Raw genomic sequence first — 16993 nt, 5'->3', positions numbered from 1 at the left:
AGGCTAAAAACTACCATGTTTTTGCTTGCCTGTTTGTCTCATACACATTCTTTTGATGTGTAAATTTACTCCCCTGCTCATTTTGATCCTGAAAATTCAGTACTCATTTTATATATAGGTTGACGCAGATCTGCAAGAACTATCAGAAATGGAAATGAGCCTCAACTTGGGCACATGCAACATTGGGAGGCTGGCATCAAGGCAGGGGACCATGGCTTTTCTCCCAAACTCTCTGAGTGCCAGTCTTAGTCTTAACTGTACTTGGATGTTGGCAGGCCATGGATCAAGTTCACTATGGCATTTTTCTGTGGTGCCTAATAAGTGTTTGATAATTAAATAGTGTTTGGTATAAGTTAATATCCTAGCAAGAAAATCAAGCATAACTTAACATTAATGTATTTATTATGACATAAAACCCCTTTAATGTAAATAGTTCAACTCAGGCTTGGAGGATCTGTATGTTCAAATCTCTGTGGATGGTGCCAAAAGGAAGAATAAGGCATGGTCTCTCCGCTCAGGCACTTACAAATTTATAGGCTTCGGAAGCTATGTTTGCAAATTAAATAGAATGCTGTAATAAAAGCATTGAATATTGGCATTAGTGGTGATACCAGCTTTAGAGAGAGGAAGGATAATTTGTTACTCAAGGGAAACTGGTGAGGGCCTTAGATGCAGGCACATTTATAGGCATTTCACAAACTGAATGAAGTGGCGCTTGGGCTAGAACCTATAGCTGATGAAAATATTGAACTATTTAACAATTACATGGTGATCTTAATTTTATTCCAGTGTTGTTTTTTTAAACCTGGATATTTTTTAAGAATGTGACTGTTGAAGCCACTGTTTTCAACTCCAGTTGTCCCCTACCTCCAATTCTAGAGGATTTGAAATTACAAGGTTTTCTACCCTTTCTTTGAAAAAAATCAAGGAAGGGGATATGATTATCCCTGGTATTTGTGAAATTCGAGACGAAGTTGTTAACTGACCTCGCTTGACTTTAGTCTCAGCCTACTCGGTCTAACACTAAATTTTTGGCCCTTCAGAATGCCCTGTACTTTTGTTCCTTTTGTTGTTTTTCTGAGATGGGTCAGAATGTGGAAAAAAAATTAATTAATTAACTGCATGAAGCTCTTTTGTGGGCCTTAAGGTCTCCGTTCCCTAGTATCCCACATGGTGTAAATAGGAGACCATCGTTTTGATGTCACTGAGAAAAACTTAGTTCAGACTCTTACTCATTTGGTTACTTCCTGAATATTTCCATGAATGGAGATCTCACCCTTTCCTGAGTCAAACTGTGCCATTGTTTGCCTATCTGTCAGTGAATTCTTCCTTAGGTTGCTCTGACATTCCCCTACCTCTAACCTGTAATCTTGGCCCTTTTTCTGTCCGTAAGATCTGGCGCAGCCCCTTCATAGCAGGTCTACCATGTGCTCCTGAGTCAGTCATTCTCTAAGTTAACATCCCAGATACCCAGCCTCGAATCTGAAGTTCTAACTTGAACCCCAGTAAATTATGGGAGAGCAGCTAGCTATTAGTTTCAGCTGAGTTCAGTGCATTTTGGGGAGCTTGTTATTCCACCATCTCTTTTTGGAGCTCTGGGGAGGTACCCTGTTGCTGACTGAGTCTTGCAGAGAAGCTATCCTGCCAATTACCTTTGTGTGGAGCCCAGCCCAGAGCTGGGTAGGACCTTGTCTATAGAGCTTCAGCAAGTTCCCCGCGGCACCCTTCAGTCTTCCTCATCCCTCCTTCTGCTCCATTCATTAACTCTCAGGTAATCGAAGAGCACTAATAAAGAAAGGGATAATTGAGGGGTAATGCAGTGTATTGGAAGGAGCACTGGATATCAAGTCAGCCTGGGGTTCTAGTTCTGGCTCTGCCACTTTACTGGCGGGACAAAAACCACCCATCTTCTGCATATGCCTTGGAGGGACATTATAATGACTATACCTTTTTACTATGAGGATTAGATGATGCAGGAGTATGAGACTACTTTGTAAACGAATGTGCAATTGACATAGTATTTGTGTTTATTATTAACATTATTAACATTGGTAAAAGTAGATATCTAATTTATAAATAATAACTGTCCAATAATAATAAATTGTATATAACAAATGCGTGAAATTCATAGAATGGAACAAGTATTTTAGAACAAAGCCGCTGATTGTTTCTTCTAGAAAAAGTTTTTCTTAATCTTAAAACTTTAATACAAAAGTGTGTCAAGCTTGCTCACAAAATAGAGCCTGTTGTCCACCTTTCTGTCACACCTACCCCTGCAGCTCTGCCAGCGCAGCTTTGGGGGCCTCTACAGGGGCTCAGATTTCCCACACAAGAACTGGTTCGCCCTCCATGCTGGCTTTATGAAAGATCATAGCTAAGGTAGTAAATTATAAGGTGCTGTAACTCACTTTCAATAGGTGGTCTTGGCTGCATTCCACAGCCTTTTGGCTGAAAGGTGGCTGATTTTTAAGCCCTGGCAGAAAGTCAAAAATTCAGCCTAGATGACTGTTTTGCTGAGCAATGAGCAATAGCATCAACAGATGAGCCATTTGGTTTTTCTTCATGTGTATTTCATTTTTAATGTTTTGAGTATTTCTGGAGCGATGGAGAAATAGTAATTGCAGGTATTTTGAGGGGATAGAGGTTAGACTTAGTGATTTGATGTACTTCTGTCAAACTTCTTAATTTAGCCTTTCTTTGCTACTGCATACCGAAGGCAAGGGTCTGTTTTTAAGTCTGAATTCAGAGTTCAGTATTGTTCCCCCAATTAGCATGTCTAATGGTTGGCAGGTTTTGTGTGCTAAGTCTCTGGCAGGACGCTTTATGTGCATTTTATTATTTTTTTCAAAAAGGGGAAAAAAACTGGCACCGATCTTTTGAGCCTAAAATAATTTCATATTTACCACAGCATTGCAAATACTATGTAAGAGTTTGGCTCAGCATCCCAAAACACTGTATTATTATTATTTTTCTTATTGGTTCCAATGCTGCTCAATTCCACGGGATCCAAGCCAGGCAAGTAATGGAAGCCAAGTGGTGCTGGTTGTTTGCTGTGCAGATTCTGACAAATATAGAGTAGTTCTTCTATTCTTCAAAGCTGTTACATCTTTGGCTCCAAAACAATTGAGGTTGCAGGCCAAGCATTTAAAATCCTGATCAGCCTTAGATGTAAACATACAACATTTTTCAATATTTTTAAAGTCAGAATGAATTATACAAGTGTTTGCTACAATTTCTGAAACTTTGCTGTCAAAATGTCTGTGTCATTTATTCATAAGTTTATGTTGTAGGGAACTATTTTTAAACAAGTGCTCGACTTTTGTGTGTACAGTATGAATTATTTTGCATTCAACTCTGCTATGGCGTGTGTGAGTTTGTGTGTTTTAAGTGGTAGTAGTTTAGTGTAGAGGAATGTTCTGCGTGTTTAAACATTTAGCTTTCCTAGAACAGATGTTAGCATAATTAACTACTTACTGAAAATTGCTGGCAAGAATGAATTACATTTCACTTAGTGCACCCCATTACATACACTAGAGCATAGCCAGAATAATTCCGAAAACCACTTCTCCAGGTCTTGGCCCTGCAGACCCACTTTCAGTTCTCCAGTAACTAAGACTGAATTGTGAAATAATATTTCACTTAATGATCTGGTAAGATTTAATTGGTATGGTAGAAATACAGGAGAATTTTATCTTCAAAGTTGGTGGCAGAGGTAGCATGAATGTCTGACCGTTGTAACTTGAGAACAATTTTAGTAAAGAAATTAACAGACTGAGTCAGTTAATTCTGAAGCATGAAGTCAGTTTAACAAAAGTATTTACACTTTCTTTAGCTGACAGTTCTGAAGCAGTCATTATAGTGAGACATCCTAAAACATAGGCACATACTGTGGCAGGTATTAAGAAATCATTTTAGAAACTGACCTGAAGGGAACCGTGAACAGAATCGGCTGAAGGAATTGCTAGTTGTGTAAAAAGCTCACAACACAGCCAGGTAATATGATCTGGCTGCATCACTTAGCGATACAGTATATCCCACGTGTTTTCTTTTAACTAGAATTAAAGTAGGAGAGTTTTGAACTGGAAAAAGGCAGAATCTCTAAGGGAACTCAATTTAACACATTTAAAAACTAATTTCTAAATTTAGCTGAAGATCCTTTTATGTTTAATGAGTGCTTGGGCGGGGGGTGATTTGAATGAGAATTCTATGTGTGTAAATAACAGGAATCCATCTGGTCCCCTTGGTTTCTGCCCCCTATGTCCCTCTTCCCTCCTGTCCTCCTTCCCTCCTTGAGGCACATCAAAACATCCTAAGCAAAGCCAGGAATTATCCAAGGGCCTAAATGCCCAATATGTTTCACAGAAATTCTCACTGAGGCAAGCATAGAGGTTCAGATGGTCAAAGTTGAGAACCAAAGTGAGTACTGTAATCCCCTTAACCATGGTTTTAGTCGCCCACAGTCAATCAGAAATAAACAATTCACAAGTTTTAAATTGTGCACTGGTCTGAGTAGTGTGATGAAATCTCGCGTGGTCCTGCTCCATCCTGCCTGGGACGTGAATCATTCCTTTGTCTGGCGTATCCGCACTGTACATGCTACCTGCCCAGCCATCACTTAGAAGCCAGTCTCAGTGATCAGATGGGCGGTTTCAGTCTCACAGGGCTTGTGTTCAAGTAGGCCTTATTTTACTTAATTAATGGCCCCAAAGCACAAGAGCAGTGGTGCTGGCAATTCGGGTATGCCAAAGAGAAGCCATGAAGAGCTTCCTTTAAGTGAAAAAGTATGTACGTACAGGAAAAAACACAGTATTGTAAGCTTTGGTACTCTCCACAGTTTCAGGCATCCACTGGGGGTCTTGTGCTGTAGATGAGATAGAATTATTGTATATAATCTTGAAACTACCATCCATAACCAGGCAGTAGAAGTTTTCTCTACATTACAAAGTGAAATGGATATTGAGTCACTTAGTTTTATCGTTCAGGTGAAAGTTGTGGGGACTTACATTATCCAAATATTGCTTTTGTTCTCTACTTTTGTAGATACTGTATATACATAGGCCAAGTGATCCTTAGCCTCCAAACATTAATTCTGTCTTTTAAAATCAGCCTCAATTCTTTTTAAAAGTAAAGTTTTAATATTTACTTCCTAGTAACCCCAAATCTTTTAGGGAACAAACTAGAGGATAAATAAGTGAAATTATTAAAAATAGATTAATAAATTAAGCATTTATACTTTTTACAGGTCAAGAGATTATGACAGCACTTTTTAACTGAGACTGGGTTTAAGAGTTAAATCAACCTCCCTCTTGAGTCAGTAGCAAAAAATATCTGCTAGCAATTGTCAGGATGGTTATTAATGCTTATAAACATGCATTACTCTTATAACTGGTCTGTTCTCCATATTCCTTCCTCTTGTAGCCCAGAGCAGATTAATCTTTAAATATCATTTTTTTTGCAAGGCAGACATTCTTCCTGTTATTTAGGTGAAAACTATTATCTAATGATCCAGGCTTCAAAGGCTCTTTGGAGGCCCAGTTGCTAGAATTAGAGGTGGGGCTTCTCCATTCCCTTCCCACCACACTCTCTTGCTTCTCCATCTGCCAGCAGGGCTCACATCTAGTCTTGTAGAAGCCTACAGGACAGAGATAGGTGTCTTAGAAGGAAAGAGCCGCCAAATAAAAATTTTTGTTATTGGTAGGGCTGTTTATTATTTCTTCTTCACGTTGCTCTGTAGACTGGAACAGAGGCTGTTGGGAGCAGAAGCCAAGGCCCCCTAGTAGAACTATTATGCCACTGGTGAGAGAAAGCAAAGAAGTGAAACAAAGTTAGGGTGGTGCTGCATTTTCATCTGTTAAATGATCTTTAAAAATGTTTTAATATTCAAACACAGACATCTCTAGAACAGTCTGTGATTTTCCAGGTGTCCTATGACCCAGCATATGGCCTGCTACAGAACCTTCCCCATTTGGTTGTCGCCCTTTTCCCCCTGGCCTAAAAAACACCTGCTTGCTCTCTTTCAAGGCCAAGTCCAAGCCTTCTGCAAGCAGGTCCCTTACTCCCACCCCCAGCCCTCTTTCCAATGGGTGCATCCTGTACAAACCTCTGTCAGAGCAAATTTCAATCAGGATGTATTTCTCTGCCAGCTTCTCAGCCTCCCACACTAGACTGTGAGCAACTCGGGGTCTGGGACTGTCATTGTCTCTATCTTTAGTTAGCACAGTGCTCATAGTAATAATACTTCTAGATAATTGCTAAAGGAATTTTTTCACTTGAATAAAGCAAAGAAATAAATAGCCTGTGTTGGCATAAATGGAGACCATGTGTCATGTCAACATGTTGTTTTAATTTTAACTTTTCTAGGAGGCAACCAACTCTTGCATCTCTCTCCAACTCTTTAATTACAGGTCTGGCGGGAGTAGGGGCTAATGATTTGATGTTGACTCAACTTTGAGCATGATAGCGGTAGTGGTTGGCTAGATAGTAATTTGTAAACTGTACAGCCATTTGAGATGCCATAACAGGAAGCCGGCTGGAGTCAATGAATATTATTCCAAAAGAAGTATGGGTTTAGTCATTGCTCACTTACTTTTTTATTCAGGGTTACATTGTAATGATGAATGGAATTTTTGCCTCATTCTAGAGAATTCATTTTCTCTACCTCCCAAATATCTGACTGTTGCCCTTTCTCAGGTAATGTCAGGATAAATTTAGCATTCATCCATTTATAATTATTTTTCCCAGTAATTATTTGGTGTTTTTTTTTTTTTTTTTTTTTTTGTCTGTTTTGCACATTCGACATGGCTGGTGTCTATTAGGTTCACTTCAGCATCTAACAGCACCTCAAGACATATTTGGTGAACGTGGTATGAGCCTTAGTAATGTACTGAATTGAGGGGGCACTGAATTTTCAAAGAGGCTTCAAGTTGTGTTGGTGCAGTTTTTTAAAACCTTGCATTAGAAGTCTTAATGATTTCACATCATTTTGAAATTAATTGTCATGTAGTATCACATTTCATAATTCTCGTACTAGAGTGGAAAGGTGGAGGCCAAAAGTCCTGTGGAGAAATACAGATAAGGAAATAAAAATATGGCATGTTTGACATAACAAAGAGAACTGAACTCAAAATGGGCCAGAGTTTTCAACGAGGTAGCCTGTGGTGTTATGACTTCTGGACATACTCTAAATGCTGCCTTAACCTACCCAAAGCTAACAAAATTAATATGCTCACACTGACTGGGCATATTAATTTTTGGTGACTTTGCTCTGTCTACTAAATTGTATTGATCTAGAGGTAGCTTTTGGCCCACTTTTTTTTTTTTTTTCAGCTCAATGCTACAGATGAATAGAGGGGACGTTTATAAATTATGCTGAGGCAGCTGGGTGATATTGCATTACTATCCTAGGAATACTGAGGAGTGGTTATTTTTAGCCTTCACCTGAGCAAACATGACTCAGTTTGTTGACCTGAATCCATCCAGTCCCTTTTTAAATACACAAAGTCTATTAATCCCTAGAACCACACTGGTTTCTAAGTAAGGCCTTCATTTCATATATCTGTTAGTTGACTGTAGCTTCCTCAAAGGTTGCAGATAATTTCAACTTCTTCCACTTAGCTCTTTCCTCTTACAGTTAAATCCCTTGCATGTTTTAAAAATTTATATCAGACCTCTTTTGATTTTAGACACTGTTTTGTGATACATGTAGTTGTGATTTTGGCTACAATTGAATGAAAACACCTATTGTAAGCAACCAGCTATCAGCTTACAAGCTTCATTTTTTAGTTTACTTTCACAGGCTTTCTACATTAAGGAACATCTGGGAATCACTTTTAACTGGAGGCGGAAGTTGTCTTGAGCTGTAAATGCATCACTTGGGGAACATTTACTGTCAATGTTCGAATATCAGAATTTCTGTTCACTTTCTCCAACAATACAACTATTTTGCCTTTTGAACACTATTAGAAAAATGGAAAATATTGAGTTGTCTTCAGGTTTTTAAGTTATACAAAGGTTTTTGAGTCTAGAGGACTAATTTAGTCACATGAAGGAAAATATTTGTGATTTTCATAGTATAGTTTGAGATGCATTTGAAGTTTCTCCAAGTTCATTGCCATGATCTTTATGAAAATATTAGTATTCCTGGGATTTTTTTTCTTTATGCAAGAAACACTAGACTAATGAAAGAATGAAAATAATTCAGGCTGCTACAAAGGCTGGCGTTCACTGTGTCCATTAAAAATGCAGCCTTTGTGCCCATAAAGTGTTCAGCTCCTCTGTTATTAAGTTTGGAATGTGGTTTCGGAGCTTAGCTGAGGAACTCAGCTAGTCATTTTTCATTTTGGTCTGAGTAGGGAAAGACTTGTTTTTCAAAAGGAAAAAATAAAAAAGAAAAAAGGTTAGGTTCATTTTGGAAGAATAGAAGTTTTAAAATGTTGTAACTATTTTTTGCCGCAAATAGTCAGTTTGAGCATGTTAGCCAAAAATAGAATTCATGACTTTCGTCTCCCTGTTTATTTCTCCAACCACATTAAAAAGGACTCAGTTAAATGTGCCATTTGGTCTTTTTAATGTCAGCGGGCTATTTAGCTGAGTCAGGATAACCAAAGTTTGATTTTCATCTTTCTAATAATAAGCCAGATGTCTAATTTTAAATGAATTAGGTGTAAAATGTCTTTGTGATACAGTTTTAACTTTTAAAGAAAAATTTCCCCGGCATTGATTAGTGGTGACTCCATATCACAGTGCTCAGGATTCTACATTGAAGAACTTTGAGCTAGAATTTAGTAGTGCTATATTTTGGGGGTATATTTTATTAGGTATTGTCACAACTTTCTGCAAACATAACATTTTACTACTCAAAATTTAGCATAGTTATTTAGGGATAGAAAAAAATGTGTGTCTGAGCATTAGAAGTAGAGAAAATAGTAATAATACACAATTTTGCCTCCTATGTGACTTTCCTCTTGCTTTTACATATTTCTCTAGCTGTTATCTGATCTCTATTCAATAAGAGATGATTTCTGCTCATAAAAGGTCGGAAAGCATGATATACCAAGGATATTTACAGTATTAAACATATTTAAGCCATGCACATAAAACATAATTTGTAATGTTTTTCTTTCACTACTAACTTTCTTTAAAAAGTTTTATAAATTGATTTAAAATATATATTATACTACCTGAACCCATGAAGAGAACTATGAAAATGTTCAGAGATTAAAAATGAACTCCAGTTAATGGAGAAGCAATCACCATTCTTGCACAGAAACACTAAATGTAGGGAAAAGATGCTGATTCTGTCCACATTAATTTATAGATTTAATGTAATTTCACTGTAAATCCCAGCAATAGGTTATAAATTTGAAGTGGATCGGAGTAGAGGGGATATAGCCTGTCAGATATTGATACACACCATTAACATACAGAATTCAAAACAATATTGTGTTGGGCCATGAATTGACAATACAGTACATGAAACAGAACAATTGCCCAGAAACATCTATTGTTATATATAAGGTAAAGGTGATGTCATAAATCAATAAGAGAGTCTATTAAGTAAAGAATAATTTACATATAAAAAAAAAAAACACTAGAACCTTACCTCATCTCTTATATCAAAACAAAATCCAGAAGAATCATCTTTAAATAATTAAAAACTGATTTGTTAAAAATAACTAGAAGTTACTAAAACTGCCTGTTTATTGACTTTGGACATAAAGAAGGTCTCTTTAAAGATATAAATGAAAAAAAAATTATATAAAATTTTGATCTTCTCTATATTGAAATATGGTACAAACAAATTTAGACGGCAGATGGAAAAGTTAAGATAAATCACAAACAAAAAATATTAGGCAAAGAATTAGTCTTATTTATAGGGTATGTAGGTAAATTAAATTTGCTGTATTATGATTATTTTGTAACTGCTAGTTGAAAGTTTTAATTATGTAGAAAATATTTATAATCGCTAAAATTAATTTTATACTTTTAATGTGCTCAAGCACTATTCTGAGTACTTTTCATGTTAACTTGTTTAATGTATACAATGACTCAGGGGGTAGGTGCTATCATTACTGCCATTTAAGAGATGATAAAACTAATAATACACAGACAGGTTTAGTAATCCACCCAAAACCTTCCTGGTGTGGACTCGTGGTGACACAGCTAGAAATGAGTGCTAGGATTGGACATCAGGCAAGTTGGCTGTGGGGCTGGTGTCATTTACCACTGTGCCACTCTGCTTCTCTAAGTGAATAACAAGGAAAAGCTGCAAAACTATGTATGGTATTATCCTACTTTGTAAAAATATGTGTTGATATTAGTATGTATTTTTAAGGTCATACAATTTAATTCATTATAAATTTTATCTAATTATACCCTCATAGAAAAAACAGTATTTTCAGATTTTCCAGCTGTGGTTACTTCCCTCTAGTGGGATTTTGGGTAAATGTTGCCTCAAACTTTATAATCTCTGTATTTTGCAGATTTTCTATTACAACCATAATTATTTTATAATCACGAAATATTTTTTTTTAAATATTATGTAGTTCAGATGCAATGTTCTCTTCTGAAATGCGTGGATTATATTTTAGGACACCTTTGAAGTCTTGGCGACTGTTTGAGTTCCCACCCTCTAACAGGTAGCACTCTTAAGCGGGGACATGAGGCTAACAGGTTTTTTTTTTTCCTCAATCAAAAGCAGTACTGTAAAATTTTAGAGTTAAGAGTCTTAGAAACCAGCTATCTTCTTTTCTCAAATGAGAACCCTGAAGCTATTATAGATTTACCTACTTACCCCAGATTAACTGAGAATAAGTTGTTTAACCAGGCTTCAGACCCAGGTCTTTTGATTTCAGACACTGTGGTCTATAAGCACCAGAGCCCTCCAAGTTCACAGGCAACTGGGAACGGAATTGCCATGGATTATTGTGACATTCATTTTGGAATGAGGAGGTAACTGAACCAAGCACGTTATAAGTATAGCCTTTCAATAAATATCAGGGATTGCAGACACAATGGGAAGGCTCTTGGGGGTGCCTTATGACACCTGTGGAGGTCACTGAAGGATCCTCACGCAGACCTGATCCCGAGTCATAGAAGGCAGCACAAAAAGTGGCGAGAAGACAGTAGTGGAAAGAATGTTAGCCAGAAATGAGCACTTCAGTGGATGATATTTCTAAAACAAAAGCATTTTCTTTTCAGCTCCAGGTCCCACAACGGCGGTGTCCTATATGTCGGTGAAATGCGTGGATGTTCGTAAAAACCATCACAAGGCAAAGTGGTTAATGCCTTGGGGACCCAACCAGTGCGACAAAATCCGAGACATCGAGGAAGCAATTCCAAGGGAAATAGAAGCCAATGACATTGTGTTTTCTGTCCACATTCCCCTCCCCTCCATGGAGATGAGTCCTTGGTTCCAGTTCATGCTGTTTATCCTTCAGCTGGACATCGCATTCAAGCTGAACAACCAAATCAGTAAGTGCACCCTCTTTCGCTCTCCTCTCCTACCTTGGAGAATTTATCTCTTTAGGTTTTTTCAGAGCCAGTTCTAATGACAGTAAAGTGGTAATATTAGTAGCAGACAATTATTGATGGCCTTCTACTTATTAGGCACTTTTCCGAGTACTCGACTTGTGTTAACCCATTTCACTTCTCCACCAATTTCTAGAGGCAAGTCTTTTATTTCATTTTACGATGAGAAAACTTGGATACCAGCAGGTTGCCTAAGGTCAGATGGCTGAAGAGTGGATTCAAACCGAGGCTGCCTGGCTTCAGAGCCCTGCCCTAATCACCAAGTTTTGTTTCCCATGGCGGGGATAGAAAGTGTTCCTTTTTCCCTTGGTTGGTGTAATGATTCAATTGACATAAGGCATATTAACAGGAGAAAAAAATATTAATTTTATATGTGTGGGAGCCCCAAAGATATGAGACTCAAGAGTAAGTTGCCTAATTGCAGCTTAATATGCCATCCTGAGCTAAGGGATGGGATAGAGAACTGGAGCTTCAGAGGGGAGGAGGGTAATTTTCAAGGTAAGAAAGCAGACATTTGGTAATTAGGAGTTTGCCTTGCCATGCAGGTAAGTCTTTCAAATAAAAAATTATCTCTGGTAAAGCTCCCTATCTGTGCCAGTCCCCCTATCTAAATTCTTTCAGGCCATTAAGGGAGTGGTACATTTTTTTTCTTGAGTCTGCTGGGTCTTGGTGGCCTTTAGCTCAAAATAATCCACATGTCAAGGTGGCACATTCACCCCTTCACCTTTCTAGGGCCATGAAGGAGCTCACCCCAGTAGAGTGACTTGAGGACTTCTGAAAGGTCCCATGTTTCAAAATGTCTTTTGCCACTGGGCTTTGAAGAAAGCCATTGCCTTAGAGAAAGATCTCTATCAAAATGGGAATGTCAATGCATGGGCACCCATTTTCCCACAAAACCATGTTATTTTATTTTATTTTTTTAGCTTACCCAGTTGTGATTCAAGACTCTGAGGGCATGGAGCCCATACACATTTTGTGAGGAGGACATCATTGGGTGATTTCGGGCAGGGAGGTTCACCTGTGGTATCTGGGCATAGTACAGAGAATTTCAGGTTGAGAAAGAAGAAAGCATTTTTTTACTGAAGGAGAAATGGGGGTGAGGGAAAAAGTATGTTTAAGAGAGCTCTGCCTGGGTCTGCCCATGGATTAAAGTACTTTTTCTATTGTAATTTTCCTATATCAGCAATAATCTTGATATACAATCATATTAATTTACTCTTTTTAGAAATTGAAACAGTGTATGTACCTGATTGACATTTTATCAGATTATGCTGAGATAATTTTCTATAATGCAGACTTTCCCCTCCCCATTTGTTTAATCTTTTACTCATTACTTCAAAATGTTTGTCATGCCCACTACTGCCAGGCAGTGTACTGATAGCTGGATGTGCAGATACACATGAAAATGCTGTCCTTCAACTGGAAATGACTGGGAAATAACTAGTCATTACAATGTCATATGCGAGGTGCTGTGACTAAGGTATGCTCAGGAGGCTGAGGAGCATAAAGAAAAGGCTATAGAGCAAGAAAAGGGCAGGCTGCCTGGTGTGTGCGTGCATGTGCCTGTACTGGTAGGTGAGCAGACAGATACTTGAGATGAGTGTTAAAGAGTGAAAACCCTGACAAGGAGTTGGTGAGTATGAGGAGCAAATAGAAGAGCATTCTAGACAGAAGGAAGAAAGAACAGCTAATAGAAAGGTCCAGATTTGTACAACAGCCCAAAGCAAAAGCAAGTGGTATTTCCCTTGTTTCATTCTCTTGCATACTGACTTATCCATTGGTTTTGTAACTCATTCATTCATTCATCCATTCATCCAAACTTTAAATTCCAACCCCGTGTTAACCAATAGGTAGTATATAAGGCTGAACAAAAAACATTCTTGTTAAGGGGTTAGGGCAGATGGTAGTTGGGAAATAGACACTTAAAACTACAAGAGAAAGATAAGTGCTATAGTGATAGGAATATGCAATGTTATGACGTTTTTGCCTTTTTAAAATTGTTCTTTTACAGTTGTCCCAATTTCCCCCCATTGCTCTCCCCTGCCCTGTCCAACCCCCCAATCCCAGTCAGTCCCCACCCTGTTGTTCATGTCCATGTGTTGCAGTGTTATGATATTGTGATTTATAAAAAATAGATATTTGATCATCAGAGGACCAAAAAATATTTCTTGTGTATATTTGGTCTTTCTCCACATTTTCTGGCTCATGGCTTCCCTAAATCCTTGAAATATTCTGAGTGATAAAAGCATTGGGAGCATCTTTTGTTACATTTGGACTCTTGTTCTTGGATTTTAAAAATGCTTCAGAGTCATAAAGGTGAAATGTGTGCCTTGTTATTCATAACAAGCTCCGTTCCACCACCACTGCACTTATGTTAATGAGGTGACTTTTGGAGAACACCTAAGGGCAGGGGCAGTTTGCAAAGGAAACTAACCATAAATAGAAAGGTGAAACTTTCAGCACCCGCACCCACAATTTCTGGGGAAGAGAGAGGTTGAATCAGTCTCCAATGGCCAGTGATTTAATTAGTCATGGCTATGTAATGGAGCTGCCACAAAAACCCAAACGTTGGGGGCAAAGGCGTCGGGTGCCGGTTGGAGAGCTTCCAGGTGAGGGAACTGGAACACTTCCACATGCAGGGTCCCAAGCTCCACGAGGGAGAGAGGCTCCTTTGTTTGGGACCTTGCCCTCTGTATCTCTTAATATGGCTGTTGATTCATATCTTTTGTATTAAATCTGTAATCTAGCAAGTTCTGTGAGATGTTTTAGCCAATTAATTGAACACAACGAGGGGGCTGTGGGAACCTCTGATTTATAGCCAGTTGGTCAGAAGCATGGGTGACAACCTTGTCTTATGATTGGCATTTGAAGTGGAGGGTAGTTCTTGTGGGACTGAGCCCTTAATCTGTGCATCCGATGCTATCTCCATGTAGTGTCAGAATTGAGTTGAATGGTAGGGACACCTTGCTGGTATTTGAGAATAGTTGGTTGTGTGGGGCCCCCCTCCCCTGCCACACACACATCTGAATTGGTGGTCAGAACCTATTATTTACACACCTTAATAACTTTACAGATGAGTTATTTCCCAGCAAATACTAATCCTAAACATTAAAAATGCCTATGTTGGTGATGCTTTGATAAAATATTTCTATTCAATATATGTAAATGGAGTGTGAATGTGTATTCAAGCTCCAAAATATATTATGTCTTCATCTAGAAAAAAATTTTACTGAAGATTCTTATCTTTTAAAAAATTCTTAAATTTCTGGTAACATGAGGTCCTGCATTTATAAGGGCACATTAAAAAATTAACAAGATATATAACTAATGGTTCTGTCAATAAATATGTAAAATAACTGAAATCATAGAGTCTCAAGAAAATAAGATTTAAAAAATACTTTTTTTGAGCAGGAGTAGTGGGTTGAGGCTATTAACCTTACATGTTGGGTTCATGAGAATATATTTCCTTAAATTCTCTATACTTTTATTTATACAATGAAGAAGGCATTGATTAAGGAGGGATGGTATGTCTTTGCCCATTGATATAGATATGTACATACATGTGTATTACTGATAATAATATTTATAAGACATGAGAGATTTTCCTGTGACCCTTATTTAGGAATGCATGAGATGCCTGTCCACTTTTTATATTTTATCATTTCTTGGATGCCTTTCCAACAGCAATAACTGGGACAGGATAAAAAAGACTGGGAATGTGGTGAAGAAGATCCTATTATATGTGGATGACTTTCTATTTATCAAAGTCAGGACCAATCCTATTTTTTCTTTAAGTTTTCCTAGGCAGTCTATAAAATATATTTCAGATTGCAAGTAATGAAGAAATTTCACATTTGTACTATGAAATTAATGTTGGAATTTCCAATATATATGATCAGAGTTCTCACCAGGGTCTTTGAGCAGGCAAAATAATCTAAGAACTCTTCTTTTTTTTTTTTTTTTCAAGAGAATGCCAATTCTTTTTTTTTAGATGGGTTGATGTGGTCAGACTGGGTTTTTCAAGATATATTAAGAAATGTGCACAAGAACATAAGACTTTCCTTTTACTGGAAGAGTCCCTCATCAAATGAGTATATCTCAACTTAGAGCTCAGAGGAGCAAAGAGCAAAAATGTCCCGTGGCTGTGGGGCTGAAACAGGAAACCACCCAGAGACCCTTGGCAGGAGAAAGCCGGAGTTCCCGGTTCCCCAGGACCAACTGGACATTTCCACAGGAAGCACATCTAGCTGCAGCTACATCTGTCCTCCCTCCTCCTCAATTGAAATGGAGGCCCCATGAACTCACAGGTTGTTGTCTGTTCCATTTGCTAATGAATCCTAAGCACCTGTGTCTGGCACAGATCTGTCCCCTGCATATATCTGGTGAGTGGGTGAATAAGTCCAGCCACATCCTTCCACAGCTGATGGAGGCAATTGGATAGGCAGGCCATGACTCTGCCTCTCTGCATGGCATTTGTGTTGCCAGAGCTTCACGGTGCCCTGCACTCTACATGACCTGGGGAAACTCCCACCGAAACCCCATTGGGTATGGAACTGCTTCACAGCATCGAGCAAGTGAAGTGCCCAGCACCTGGGCTGCTCAGGTGTGAATCATCTCTGCTTTCTTCCAGTACTGCAGTGTTCTTGCAGGGATCAGGAGGGTCCTAGTGGGTGTCCCAGCTGCCTCAGTTAGGGATCCCTTTCCTCTGAGTGTGGTCCAAGCTGGCAGAATGAGTCCTGGGTTAGCAAGGACAGAGGGCTGGGAGCATCCTCACTGGAACCTCCATCTTTGGGCTCACAGTGAGTGGCGAAGGTCACGTCCTCACAGAGCCTGCTATAGGCTAGTCCTTGTCGAACTCATCAAAGAGGTCACAGCTCTGCAGTTTTGAAAGAGCATGCCAAAAATATTCTGCTGATGTTCTTATCCCATAGAGCAAATCAAACTTATCACTGCCATCCAAGGAAGCAAGCTTTTAAAAACAGCTGCACAAAGAGAAGGATGAAACTGATGAAACCTCAGGAGAGAGGCAAAAGCTGGCTTTGTTGCCAAGGCTGGATCTATTCCTTCATTTTGTTTCCACAGGAGGCACCCAATAGACATTCGCTGTCCATAATGTGCAGTGCAGCACATAGCAGAGGAAGACAGCACTCAGGAATATAGCCACGAGGTACCCTCTCAAGGCCAACCCTCCTCACTTAGAAGTAGCAGTGACAGAAGCACAGTAGAGCATTTGTGTGTGGATTCTCCTCCAGAACAATCCTGCGCTCATCGTGGCTGTGCAGTAACAATCCATTGGTCTTTGTTTCCAGTCCTCTCCGATCTCTGTGGTTTTCAATTCCTGAACCAGCTCCCTTAGAGGTCAATGCACTGGCCTGGGTCTCACCCCTCTAACATCTCTGTCTGTGCTCCTAAGGACTTTATGTTTTAAGTCAATTTTTAGTTATTTGGGTTAAATATTTATTTC

General features: G+C 38.7%; 1 protein-coding gene across 3 annotated transcripts in view; it reads left to right on the top strand.

Annotated features, from left to right (window-relative positions):
- The window catches only part of WLS (Wnt ligand secretion mediator), a 101484-nt gene that overhangs the window by 30129 nt on the left and 54362 nt on the right, over positions 1–16993 (top strand). For all 3 annotated transcript variants that reach the window (XM_090269594.1, XM_090269596.1, XM_090269595.1), the window contains exon 2: positions 11200–11472. In XM_090269594.1, the coding sequence (XP_090125720.1) occupies positions 11200–11472 (273 nt within the window). The remainder of the gene's footprint in view (positions 1–11199; positions 11473–16993) is intronic.

This window comes from Furipterus horrens, unplaced genomic scaffold (genome assembly GCF_987537825.1).
Source record: "Furipterus horrens unplaced genomic scaffold, mFurHor1.1.pri manual_scaffold_3, whole genome shotgun sequence".
NCBI classification, from domain to species: domain Eukaryota; kingdom Metazoa; phylum Chordata; class Mammalia; order Chiroptera; family Furipteridae; genus Furipterus; species Furipterus horrens.
The sequence above is the reverse complement of the archived record's forward strand: the minus strand, read 5'-3'. Positions and strand labels throughout refer to the sequence as shown.